We start from the raw sequence: 13,657 nt of genomic DNA on the forward strand, positions 1-13,657 counted from the left end.
TGCAAATTCTATCAACAAAATAATTAAATTTGCAAAAGATAGTGTACAGTTGTTTTTATTATAAAATTCAGTTGAACAATCATTTATTAATAAACATGCTGCCATCAGGAAATCTTACATTCACATTTTTCATTTACTTATTTAGATTAAACCTCAATGTTTGTTTATTAAATTAATTGAATTTTGCTTGAATATCTCAGAGAAATACCTGATCAATTGTAATATAGCATAGTTTGAATAGCAATGTGCAATTTCCAAGTAACACTTGTGCATTTAGTTACTTACTAAAGCAATTCCAAAAAAATCCTTTGTAATCTAATTTCCTTGCATTGTTTGTATTAAAGCAATTTTAATGCTGCTTTTGGTATTTGAGGTACAGTTCTCACAACACACTATATTAGACTATCTGTTCAAATATGTGTTGATTAAAGTGCAATAATTCATTTGGCTCTATACTCTTTAAAAGTCCTTTTTAGAATATACATTTTGCAAATAGTTTAGTTTTTAAGGATGAAATATTTCACTCATAGCACATTTTATTCTAAAAATAAGATCATCTTTCTGTATGTACACATTTGTTCTTAATATAATGCAGAATATTTTAGAACAGAAAGCCAATGCCTTGAGATAAGATCTGTTTTTCAGAAGTATGGAAGCACCCATGACACCAACTGAAGTAAATGAAAACCACAGGTTCTTGGCCCTCTGTGGAAAATCATGCTCTGTTACCTTTTGATTCTTTAGCCTAGGTCAAAAAGCCACTTTGGAAAAATGTATATAACTCTATTAGCAAAATAATTTGTTGAAGGCAATCTTTGTTGCTATTAACTCGGGAGCTTTATTACCAAGTGATGTTGCATAATGTCCACATTTATTACATAAAAAAAAGATGCTGGAACTAAGTTTTCTACTAGCAGTCCAGAAAGACAGCAGCGAAAGGACAAAGAAGAGCAATAGGAAATAGCATGTGTTGGCATTACTAGGGGAGAGTAAGTTTAAGATGAATTTAGCACTTGGATGAGATGGTGCATAGCCCAGAGAATGAAATGCTTCCCCCCCTAGAACAGGTATCAGTGTACTTAAAGTAGGTGGCATTGCTAGTATCTCTCTAAGAATCTGAAGGGATAACCTGTAGGAGCAATTCAGTTTTTTCCTTTCTACTGCCACTCTTGAGTGCCAATTGCGATGGTAGCATTAAGCTGAAAAAATATCCACTAAGGACTGAACTTGGATATCCAAACTATTTCATTATACAGGTTTCAGAGGTCAGCAACTTTTGGGCTGGGGTTGCACATCTAAAGATGGCATTAGCCCTATGGAGTTAAGGTTTATTTTAAATTTTCATCAGAGCCTCTTGTGTCTGCTACTGGAAATGTCTTTAAATACTACAATGCTGAGCATTATTGAAACATTTGCAAATAATTATTGTTCAGGAAAACACATCAATGTCTTTCGCTCCAAAACTTCATGCTCTTGGTGTTTGAGGAGAAAAAGGGAGAAACAGAATTAACTGTGTGCTCCTGGCCTTATCAGCTAGTACTATGTTAAGGATCATTGATATTGATGGCTTCAGATGTTTGACTCTCTTCTCAAGGTAACCCTCAAATGTGATGCATCCTTGACAGGACATTGTGTTTTCAGTGCTGATCAGCACAAAAAACCTTTCCATGCACATCAATTAATGGTAAGATTTTATGCTGCCCCTTTTAGAGGCTCAGCACAGAACTCCCAGTCCAGGTAAGGGGAAGCTAATGTGGTTTTAAAGCCACCTTTGCATCCTCCCAGTCCTGGACTGTCCTGAAACTAGAGAAGGCCCTGGCATAATTTAGACAGTCCCTGGAGGTCCGTCTAAATTACAGCAGCCTCCCAGGCTGTCCAATGGACTACAAGACTACCAAGACCTCTGTAGTCCTGTCGTTATGTGCCCTAGTCCAGAGCCTGCAGGAGTGTTCAGAAGACCTTGTGGCTGTCTTCTACAGTGCATGCACTGGAGGCTTCCTCCCTTGGCACTTCAGGCCTTTTACCCAGTGTAAAGGTGCCATAGTGGGATGAGGATCTTATCCAAATCTCTAGTTAAAAATGAAATTAAAGTTGAAAGCTAATTGAGTTATGAGTTACCCCACGGCCAACCACTGAGATCTCATTACCCCAAAATGGTTGATAATACTGTACTACCTTCCAAGAACTCTTCTTCGGGTAAGCAATACTTCATTTTATCTGCTTAGTGTTCTTGTATGCATTTGAAGAGATGGATACTTCTGGTATTTCAGATATTACTATTACAGTTTCTTTATTTGAAGATCCGACAGTCATTTGTATTTTAGGAAGATGATGCTACAGTTAGGTGTAATCCTCCATAGATCAGCAAAATCAAATGTATATTCTAACATGAAGACTAAACAACAGACTCATCATCAGTTTTCTCTCATCAATATTCATCATGTAAATTGCTCTGAGCCTGAAATTCATCATTTGAAAGAAGTCTTTAATTGTCATCTTTGTAAACAGCAATAAGAAGGATTAAGTTCCAACTTTCTCTTTGGGCTGCTCTTGAGGGATAGGTTGATAACGTCTTTTAAAGAAGCCACTCTGAAAAACAATTTCAAAATCAATTGGTGTGTATCAGCGAATTCTTAATAAGTCAGATTTAATAAAATACACTTACTTTAAACAGTATAAAAGATTAAGATGACATGCTGGCATATGTGATTAAGTATCAGCTTGTTACTCTGTTTTGAGAGTAACAGTGATGTTACTATTAAAATGATTGTCGTTGATAATATGAACTAATTTTTTAAAATGTAGGCTTTTTTTTAATTGGTACATTATATCAAAATACAGCATTACTAAAAAGTACTTTACATCTATGGGGCTAATCCTTTCCCTTCATTCACTATATGAGCAAATGGGCTGTAAACTGTGGAAGTCCAGAGATAAAAATTTTCCCAGGATATGGAACGATAATGGAATCCCAGCATGTTACACTTCTGTACTCTACCATGGGAAGAATGAGTAGTGGAGTCAGATTCAGAGATGTACAATCCCCAGCTTCCCTTACTATGGCACAAAAGGAATGTGTGTGGCAAGCAAGGGGTACACAAAGTGAAAAATCCTTACCCCATCAGATCTTTTCTGGACGTTGTATGCGTACTAACAGTGAGGAGCAAGATTTGCCCCTAGTGTTCATACATAAGAACTTAGAATTTAAAACATTTAATGCTGGCAAGCAACAAATCCATCTTCACCTTTTCTGTTAGGAATATTGTAGACCATGTCCATTGGGATAGCAAAAACATGAAGCAGCAGCCTACAAAAACAATTTTGTAGGACTTCTGGAAGAAAATTATACAAATCTGGCCCATAAATATGGGGAAAAAACTTGGGGTATAGGAGTTAAAGATCTCAAAGAGGTAAATTAATGTCAATAAGTACTTTCCCTGAGATAGGGAAAACAGGGTAAAAAGGACAAATGAAAAAACTTTAGAAGGTTTTTGGAAAAAAGGAATTAATCATACCAGGATTTGTTGTTCTTTAGTAAGAACAGATCACAATAAAGCATATTATTCCTGTTTTTAAAGGAGTCAATGAAAATAATAGAGAAATATTGATAAAGGAAAAAGAATCCTACCTTCCATAATAACAGCACTATAAGCAAAAACAAGAAAATGCCAAGTACTGAACCTGTCCCAATAATGAGTATGGTAACATGATGTTTTGGCTTTTGGTTATGTAGTCCTTCCAGAAAGACCTATATGAAGTAGGGAAACATTAAAGTAAGAATACTAGTATGCTTAGAATAGACAATTTATGAAATTAAAATATAACAATGTATATGGTATATATTCCCATAAATGGTATCTTGTCGCCACTTCAGATGATGGCACACAGATCTATTTGCCTAACTAACTGCAATTTAATTCCAATTATGTAGATATCTATTTGTGCATAATTCTGTAACTTCAGGTGGTACTATTTTTCTTTAATATTTTTTTTTAGGGGGGAGGGCTAACCAACTTGTGTACTTAAAGAATTCTTACATGTGCAATTTGCCTTTCCTTGTGTAGTTCAATGACTTTTGGATTTTTTTCTGGTGATGCTGTAGCACTTATTTCAAACTTAAGTGATGATGCCTCATCCTGTTGGGGGGGGGAAAAAAAAGCCAAGTTGCATAAGTACTGTAATACTTTATAATATTATACCCTCTTATCTGATGACCTCAAACAGTGAATTAAACCTTGATGTGTAGATGCCTTAGTCTACAAAACAGCTCAGTCACAGAGCCAGGAACAGAACTGTACTCCAGTAACTCAAAAGATCTGTGTATCTATAAATTTAGATAAGTTAACTTGAAACTATGCACTACTGCTAATCAAAGCTAAATATTTTAAAGGACTGAGCTACTGACAAAGCTATAGATAGATAGATTTTCTGGGGGGCAAACAGGACAAAGTTCAGTTTTCTATTTTAAAGGCTTTCTTCACATTTCCTTTTGTCCAAGAGCTGCCCCCTTCGTGGAACTTACATCTAACACCCACCAAATTAATGAAGCCATTGTTTGTGCCATTATGAGAATGTTTCCTGCAACACCACTCCCCTGAAGGCTGTATTCCTAGTGGTGATCACTTCAACCAAGAGAGTTTTTGAGATCCAGGCATTAATGGCTGACCTGCTGTATAAGGTATTCCTTAATGATAAAAAGGATTTTTGTCCACACCCTAATTTACTTTTTATCAAAGGCAGTATCTGATTTATAATTATGCAAATATGGCAATTTAGCTGTATTTTCTACAAGTCCCATTCATTATCAGGAATTGTCTAGGTGTTAAAATGGCTCTTAGTTATTATCTAAACAGCACTAAACCTTTCTGTAAATCACCTTAAGTGTTTATAGCACATAGAGATACAAATTCAGATAGTAATTGTATTTAAAATAATGAGACAACAATCATTCACCCTTTAACCAATTTACATATGTCTGACCAGGCAATGTCATGCTTGAAGAGACCAATAGTCCATTCACTCTGGTATCTTTCCTCTGCTTCAGTTTATGACAAAAAAAAACAAAAAACTATGATGTGCCTAACTGCAGGTATATTCCAATAGCTGTCTGGTTTATCATATCCTGTTAGTGACTGCTGTAAGCAAATTATCAATAGCCCAGGAATATTAAACCAAATCTATCACCATTTTATACTATTATAAACTTGAAGTGAAAGCTATATCGTGGAGCTTGCTTTTTGGTTATAATATGCCAACTAAGCCACAGAATTTGTCACTTTGAGAGGTTTGCACCATGCGTTAGAGTACAGCAACCCTCTTATGTTTAAATACCTCTCTGTAGTGTTCGGAGGTATTTGAACTAAAACATGTATACTGATTGTTATTATTAACTTGGATTTAACAATACTTGATGTATATATTAAATGAATATTGTGCAATTTATTTCTATCAACCAGAAATATAGCACAGTGTTCACAAGAGGGTGCTGCAAATCCATGTGATGTCATCAAAAAGCAAATAACCTTTTAAAATTATCAGGTTAAAGATTTAAATACAATTTACCATTTCTAAAACTGAAGGAGTAGCTTCCAGTTGCATTCGGACAATTGCTTCTTTTCCATTTTCCATGTTTCCAAATTTACACAGTATTCGTAAACACAAATGATCTTCTTTCATGCAGTACTTTGAAGGAAAAAAAACAAAAATGCAACACTTAACTTTCACAACATGGTTTATTTTTTCTTGTTAATATCAAGGCCTCTAGCATCTAGTCAAAAGGTGTTTTATTTTTTAGCTTGAAGAGGTCAAGATGCAAGGCTACCTACAATAAATATCAATAACTGTTCCAGAAACTGGGCCGCAGAAGAGCTACACACACGGCATCACAGTCACCACAAAGACTGTGTCAGGTTTTCAAAACACCATGTGGCCACAATTGAGGGGAAGTGGGGAATTTTCGAGAGAGCTAATTTCCTATATAAGCATCTAAATGAGAGTTGAGCAATTCCGAAAACATGGCTATAAGGAAATTGGTTGTTGCTACAGCAGGTTTTGTTTTACATTGATCCCGTTATTAAGAATCATAAGGGCACTTTCAAACTTGTACATCATTCATACTGTAGATTTTTTATTTTGCTTTAAGTATTTGCAAAGAGTTAGTATTCAAAAATGGACTAGTAGCACTAGCGTCATTCAGGACCAGTACAAACAGGCCCTATACAAACTTCCTCACACAAGACGGCCACTACATCTCAGTTCCAACCTGCAATAAGTCTGATATTCCAGCCTTCTCTTGAGCAATATGAGGTGATTCTGTAATTTGTATGAGTGGGAACTAAACTGAAAACATCTAATCCCCTTTTTGCTTATAACCAAAAATGTTTGTCTAATAAGTTACAATCTTTTAAAAATATAATTTCCCACTGACTTCTAAAATCAATCCTGAAAAGTATGTGTAACGCATAATATGAAGTAACTTTATGCAGTTTATTTCAAGGGTTAAGTAAATTGGGACTGAACGAACCAAAAACAAACAAAAAAAGACCCTTACCAGTCGCCTCTTGGTAGGCTTTGAAAAGAAAATGACAAGATCCTCTAATACGTTCATGTGTCCATTTTTTTCTGGTAAAGTACAGTCTCTTGTATAATTATTATAAAAACATTCTCCATCAGCTGTCTGGAAATAACAACAGCACAATCATTCACGGGTTTTAAACATTTCCAGATACTGCTTAAAAGACATTTCTATACACGTGGAAAGTCAAAGAAAATTTCTGTATTTGAAAATGATTTCTCTAGAGTATGAGAGAAATGCACCCTTGGCACAGTGGGTGCAATTCTAGCCCAGTTTACTTAACCAGAACTACCTGCTTACCTCTTACATGCCCTCAGAACTGTACTGAAAGCTTCGGGAATGAGCCATACTCAGTCAGAGAGAGGTGTGATTGGAAAAATAAACAGGGGAAATTATTAAGACCCCTACTCATTCCCTTGTGCGGAAATGTAATTACATTAAAGAAGTGTTTTAAAAATAGGTGTAATTTGCTTGTTTGATTCCACTATGATAGACATAAATAGGTGAATAAAACTGCAGGCTATGATGTATTGTAACAGATTCAAGAGAAGGGCAAAAATCTGTAGAGCAGGGACTGTGTATTGGGGGTCTGTACAGCAACAAACATGCTGTCTGGTATCAAATAATTAGCAGGATTTTGATGGTGAGTAGAATCTAAAACCAAAACTGAGATGTTTATTGGACAGGATTATGGAATGTAAAAAGTCACACTTCCCTCTTAAAAAAAATACTGCATTCTACTCTTTACAAGAAATCTTTGGTGCTGTAACACTGAATCCAGGAATGGGGAAAATAGACTGAAACACTCCTTAAAATTTAGAAACTGGCCCAATACTGAGCTCCAGGCAGGTGGAGACTAACTTCAATGAGGCTCCAATCAGAGTCTAATGTACTAGCTAGTATATTTCAGAGAAAGCACATGGATTAAATACTGAATATGCACTAAACCTAAATGTATCAAGTATTCACAATTTCACTGTAAGTGGGCACAGTAGAATACCTCAGTATATTTTAATTCAGCATTTCTACTTCTCTGCTAATTCAGCATCAATACCCATGACAATTTCTGAAACAAGTACATGTTTGCGCTTTATGAATTCATTTAGAATTGGTTGATACACTAAAATAAGAGAAATTAAAATACATAGGCAAAATTAATGTTTCACACTAATTGTTACAGTCAAGTTTCACATACAATGTAGCTGAATAAGAAAAATTTAGATGTGCCTTTTCAAGCACTGTTGTGCTCCATCTAATTTTGTACTTTCATGTACTACATACAGAGCATAATATATGTAAAATCATAATATAATAAAACAAACATACCTGGATATCCAGAATGTTAAACAGCTTTTCATCTCTTGGTGCAAAAGAATTAGGAACCATTATCTCCAAACCTATGGCAGGAGCCATGCTCGGTCCAGCACTGATAACCTTGGGAGAAAGCGTGCTACAGTAACTGAAACTTTCATTCACATACACTAATCAAGAAATGAATACACAGAATTCACACACTTGCAGCAGCAATGGAGGCTTCCCAGTGCTGGCTTGACAATAAAAATTGACTGTGAGCTAGAGAGAAGCACCTCAAGAGGTGATAGTGCAGTTTATTTTCTAGCCATATTGAATCATTTATCTCTCTGTTAACTCTGCTAATTAATTGCCATTTGGGGTAGTGGTAGCTTTACGGAATGACTCTTGTCTGCTATGACCTGAACTGAGGTCTTATTTCACCACTTCAGGTGGGATATTCAAAAGAGTCTAAGGGAGCTAAGTGCCCAACTTTCATTGACTTTTAATCCACCAGTCTGCAATGGATATGAACTGGTAACCTGGAGAGACCCTATTACTAAGCCCCAGAGCCAGCTAGTCCCCCCATGCTCTACACACAGTACTTGCTGTGTACCAGCTCCTTGTGCTGCACTTGTGTTCAGTGAACAGATATGTAGTACAAACACAGCTGACTCCCCTGCTTTAGTAAATATGTACTGTCTAAGAAAGCCCATGGAAAACTGTAAGCCAGGGTGAAGGAGGATATTATCAAAGACCCAAATGAGAGTTAGGTACCCAGCTCCCATTGACTTTGAATGGAAGTTGAGCATCTAGCTCCTCTTTCTGTCTTTTAAAATCCGCCCCGTCCCCATCATTCAGATCTATTGTCAGTTTTATCAGTGAAACTCCCATGCACATCTGGGTCAAATTCTGACCTCTGATGCGAAACAAATGAGCAGCAAAAGTTTCCTGACCTGCAGCACTCCATAAAGGTGACAGTCAAAGGTGCTTAACAGATGCTAGCTGTGGTTAGCAGGGGCCTGGAATGAATGGGCTTGCCATAAAGAAGTGACAGGAATAGGGAACCAAAGACTATAGGAGCCTATGAAAGTGTTCAAAGGCAATTAAGTGAGAGAGGTTCTTTTTAGTAGGGCTTGCACCCTTAAAGGGAACTCCAACTTCAATTAGTGGCTGATCCAGCTGCTATTGAAGTCAATAGCAGTGTTTCTATTGACCTGTAAGGGGCATAGATCGTGCTTTTCAAACACACTTTACTAGATCTACGGTGGCTTCATGGACAAGAGAAACCAAGCCTAAAATTTGTAGGGGCATCCCATCTGGTGAGCTGAGCACACTCCCTACGGACGTTAATAGCTATTATTGTTGAGGGAAATTTAGTGCTACAGGTGTATTTTTCTCAAGCTTTTTGAAAGCACTTGCTGGAAGTACATATGGCTTGGTACACCCAAAAATATAAGCTGGGAATGGGATTCCAAGAACGTAGGGAGCTGCTTCTGTTAACAGCTACATGCAGAAGTTCTCACCAATCCGAGGATTTATGTTTTTGTTTCTATATTAAGCACTTTACAAGAGCAACGCTTTCCCAGTAAGTTACAAGGTGAGGAGGAAGTGCCTTTTGTCTTATCTGTTGTTAAGAATTAACTTTTAGAAAGAGAGGAATGGTTTCTGTAAAAAATAGCTCTTACATGGAAAGTGAAGTTGATCTTCTCCTTCATGCAATTAATTGGTGAATTTTCCTCACTGAATCCATAAACAAATGAAGCTGGTGATACAGATCTACAGTAGTTCAAAAATAATTACAATAGGACAAAATTAGCATGATTAGTATGCAATGTTAATATGAACATTATCCTCATCTTTTACATCTCTGGCTCATTTACCCCCCCCCCCCCGTTACCAGTGAGATTTCAGTCCCCTCCACCTTCAGAGAGGTTCTGGGGTTAGGTTATGAGGAATTATGGGTTTATACTCAACTTTGCCACTGATTCTGAGAGATCTACAAGTAATATCAACCTTGTGCTTCAGTTTCCCGAAAGACTTATGAGATCTTCATGCGAAAAATGCTGGAGCTAAAATGTTAATATTCCTGTAGTGGCTGCAATGATGGATATGGTGGCAAGGGAAGTGGTGCGAGAGTGGAATGGAGATAGTGGAAGCTGTTACTGCCCCTTCCCATCATTAGTTTGAAAGAAGTATCCTGCTATACAAAGCACAGTTCAAATAAATTTCGCCTACCCCTCTGAAGCAGTCTTTAAGTCCTTTGCATTTGCCTTCACCTGATGTCAGTGACAGTCAAAGGAAAGGATCCTTAAAAAGTATCCCTGGGCATTCCTGCTACATGACTGCAATCCAATGACTACGGTACAGTGGGGCTGGGCAAACCAAGGCCCTGTTTAGAGGGGTCTGTCCTCCCAGAACGAAGTATATTTAGTCACAGGCAAATTTATGACAGGCAGTAACACCATCAGGGACAAGCTGAACAGCAAACAGTCAATACAGTTGAGTATAAAAGACAATGTGTTTGACTCAGCAGTGGACAATTACACAAAAAAGCATAAGGCTGAGCAATTACCAGAATGGAATTTGATAGGCTAAAGGATTAAAATATAGTTTTTGTTCACCTTTGCAGAAAACAGGATTAAGTGATAGAAAAGCAGGAACAAATACTACTACTCTGACGGAAAAAGGTGTTATAGAAGAGCAAAGAATCAGTCCTCGGGTATTAAATCTCAGCCCTTTTGAGGTTTTTTCCCCATTTCAGAGGGACAAACTGAAGCACAAAGTCTGCAGCAGAACCTGGAATAAAATCTAGATCTTCCCACTTCCAGTACTGCAATTTTTCACTAGGCCATGTTTCCTCTCTGAAGATCATGGGAGTTCAGCTGAGGTATGCGTTCCTTAATAATGGATAAACAACAATCCTATGCACATGGATATGCAGAGCAACCATTAACTTACTTACCCATGGACATTTAGCTCAACCTCATGTTTCAGAGGTATGACTAAAGCTATGGAGTTATCCAACAGCAGGTCATTATCCTCTTCATTTTTACTGTAGAAGTAAACGGGGGTGGGGGGGAGCTGTGTTAGAATGCATCATATACAGTGTGTTATCTCTAGAGATAACTAATTACTTAAAACATACACCTAGTAGCTTATTTAAATAACATTTTTGTAACTCCATGTGTCAGTAAGAAATCACTTTTATGACAATGTTAGCAGAAATCTCATTATTTAAACAGCAATTATCTACTTTTTTGTGGTTTCAGTTTCTCTATGTTTTATGTAATAAATGAGCTTTCTTGCAGTTGTGCTTCATTAAGCCTTTGCTGTGCTCCCTATTCCTTTTTCCAAAGCTAGGGATATTTTTCATCAAACGCAGCAATTTTTATCAAGCAAGATTTACCAGGTAGCATTAACTGTGATGGTGAGGTCATCTTCTGCCCTGGAAAGTGAGCTTGCATCCAAGAGAAAACTAAAATCCATCTGTAGAACAAATGAAACACTGTTTGTGCTAAATGATTGGGTGTTTCTTAAATGTTTAAGATGAAATGTTACATCATTAAACTAATTTGAAATTTCCCCCCTTAAATGTTTAACCTTTGTGACAAATTCTAGAGTGTGCTGAATTATATTTTGCACAAGTTCAGCCCCCAGTTCATTAGGACATAATGCTTTTGTTTGTAATCTCAGTCAACCCAATCACTTTCCTACAAAACATTTGTAGGGAAGGTTAAGGTACAGAAAATGTATTGTGCTATAGAAGAAGTTCCAGTTCTGGATTAAATGCATGGTCACACCATGCCCTAAATATATTTCCACCCAAAGGGGGAGAACAGATTTGGTGCTTCCTTCATTTCCTCTAACATGCGCTCCCCTTTAGCAGTGGTTCTCAACCGGGGGTCTGTGGTCCCCTGGAAGTCTGCAAATAGGTCCCTGCTGCCTGGGACTGAAGAACATATAAAAGCCTGAGCAACTGAGCTCAGGCAACTGCCCTGCTTGCTGCCAGCCTTGCTTTTACATATAGAAAAGCCTTGGAAAGAAAAAGGTGAGAACCCCTCCCTGCCTTATACGATCTGCTTCCGAAAGGACACTCTGTTCTGCTTGGCCAACAGCAGCAGAACTTTCAGGCTGCAATTTTGAGAAGCACTCAGCATTAATCTAACTCTGCTCCCATTTAAGTTCCCAGTACAACTCCCAGATGCTTCAATGGGAGCAGAGGTAGGCCAATGCTGAGCTCTTTTGAAAATCCCAACCCAAGGATGAGATTCTTTCCTTTTCTCTAGCCTCTGTATGGCAGGTTAAAGAGATTCTAAAATGCCACAATCCAGCCAGGTCCCTGGTACAGGAACTGAGTAAGACACCTCCAGACCCCTTGTAAGCCCCAGTGTAGGAGAGAGTATGCTGGGAGCATGGCAACAGAACACAGCACTGCAGAGATTCTAGGCCCACAGGCAGCTGGTGACAGACTGCCATAACGAAATTATATGGGGGGCCACTCCAGTTCTTGCAGCAGCCCCAAACCAAGACTATGCAAAAACGGATTATAGCCACCTTAGTCCCTGCGCATGCTGGGCTGCAGGCTCTGTGCAAGAGGCACAGCACAGCCTCAGTATTTAAAAGTACCCCAGACTTAAATGAACAGTGCTTTAAATAACTGAAATGAACAAGGATTCTGGGACATATGAAATCCAATATTTGTGCTAACGAGAACATACGTTAAAGGAAACAGGAAACACCCCTTTGGAACCTTTAGGTTTGAAGATTAGTACAGAAGTGACCTACTGGAGAGTCGTCATAGTGGCCCTCCGTACTCCCTCACGTAGAATATGCCTAAAGCTGCCCCTGAGCAGAACAGACTTAATCTTGAAATGATTTGTACCTACAAAACTATAAGCTCTTCAGGTTAGGGGCAGTGTTGTCTGTCTCAAATACCAAGCGTGTTGCTGATACTAAATAAAAAATAAGGCAGTGACCACCTTTTGTCACACAATGGCCCTTGCAGGCCTGTTTACAGAGAGGCTCTAACATCTGTGTGCAGACAAAGATGCCAATCCTTACAGCCAGACACAATTCAACTAAATCCTAGTTAGCAGGCAAGGAGCTAAACAGAAAGAAAACTATGTTGGTAGAAGCACAGATGATTTAGTGAATCCAGTACAAGAGGCAGACTGACTAAATAAACGTTGTCTCTAAGCTTTTAAATACAAATACCTCTCATACTCTTTGTAACTGAAAACTGAGATGTTATTGAATCTTTGGATTAAAAAAAATCATTTTGATTGTTAAAATCCTTTTAAAGACATGGTAACTTCACATCAATATCAGTTGAAAGAACAAAACTAGAAAAGTAACGTTTAAATGACTTCCTTGGTACAGTTAACCATAAAGTGAGCACGATTACAATATGTATGATATGCCTGCTTGATACATTGTAATAACTAATCTGATTTGAATGCATTGTTTCAAATAAATTGTAGAAGGCTAATTTCTTGATAATGGAATGAAAGGTTATTATTATTATTTTAAAGAAAAACATTGGCATACCTACAAAGTGTCTACTGAGGCACAATAAACTGCATTCTGTTGTGTATATCTTGTCCTCGGTGTCTCAGTGCGATATTTCAACTTTGACTTGTTAACAGAAACTCAGACCCTCCCATAAATGCAATAATGGGGATAGTGTCCTCAATGAAGTAAAGCAAAAACAAATGGGATGTCATGAGACATCTGACAAAATGTTGTTAAACTATTCCTAGAGCTGTGCCCATTCAAGTCTATGACTATGAG

The 13,657-nt window shown here is 37.6% G+C and overlaps 1 protein-coding gene across 2 annotated transcripts in view; it reads right to left on the bottom strand.

Annotated features, from left to right (window-relative positions):
- Positions 1 to 39: 39 nt before the first annotated feature.
- ITGA4 (integrin subunit alpha 4) overlaps positions 40 to 13,657 on the bottom strand; it is a 59,059-nt gene continuing 45,441 nt past the window's right edge. For both annotated transcript variants that reach the window (XM_075070076.1, XM_032783808.2), the window contains 9 exons: positions 11,274 to 11,353; positions 10,830 to 10,919; positions 9,553 to 9,643; positions 7,901 to 8,008; positions 6,551 to 6,676; positions 5,563 to 5,682; positions 4,038 to 4,136; positions 3,629 to 3,748; positions 40 to 2,589 (listed from right to left, as the gene is read on the bottom strand). In XM_075070076.1, the coding sequence (XP_074926177.1) occupies positions 2,521 to 2,589; positions 3,629 to 3,748; positions 4,038 to 4,136; positions 5,563 to 5,682; positions 6,551 to 6,676; positions 7,901 to 8,008; positions 9,553 to 9,643; positions 10,830 to 10,919; positions 11,274 to 11,353 (903 nt within the window). In that variant the 3' untranslated portion in view covers positions 40 to 2,520. The remainder of the gene's footprint in view (positions 2,590 to 3,628; positions 3,749 to 4,037; positions 4,137 to 5,562; positions 5,683 to 6,550; positions 6,677 to 7,900; positions 8,009 to 9,552; positions 9,644 to 10,829; positions 10,920 to 11,273; positions 11,354 to 13,657) is intronic.

The sequence above is a fragment of the Chelonoidis abingdonii genome, chromosome 10 (assembly GCF_003597395.2).
Source record: "Chelonoidis abingdonii isolate Lonesome George chromosome 10, CheloAbing_2.0, whole genome shotgun sequence".
NCBI lineage: Eukaryota > Metazoa > Chordata > Testudines > Testudinidae > Chelonoidis > Chelonoidis abingdonii.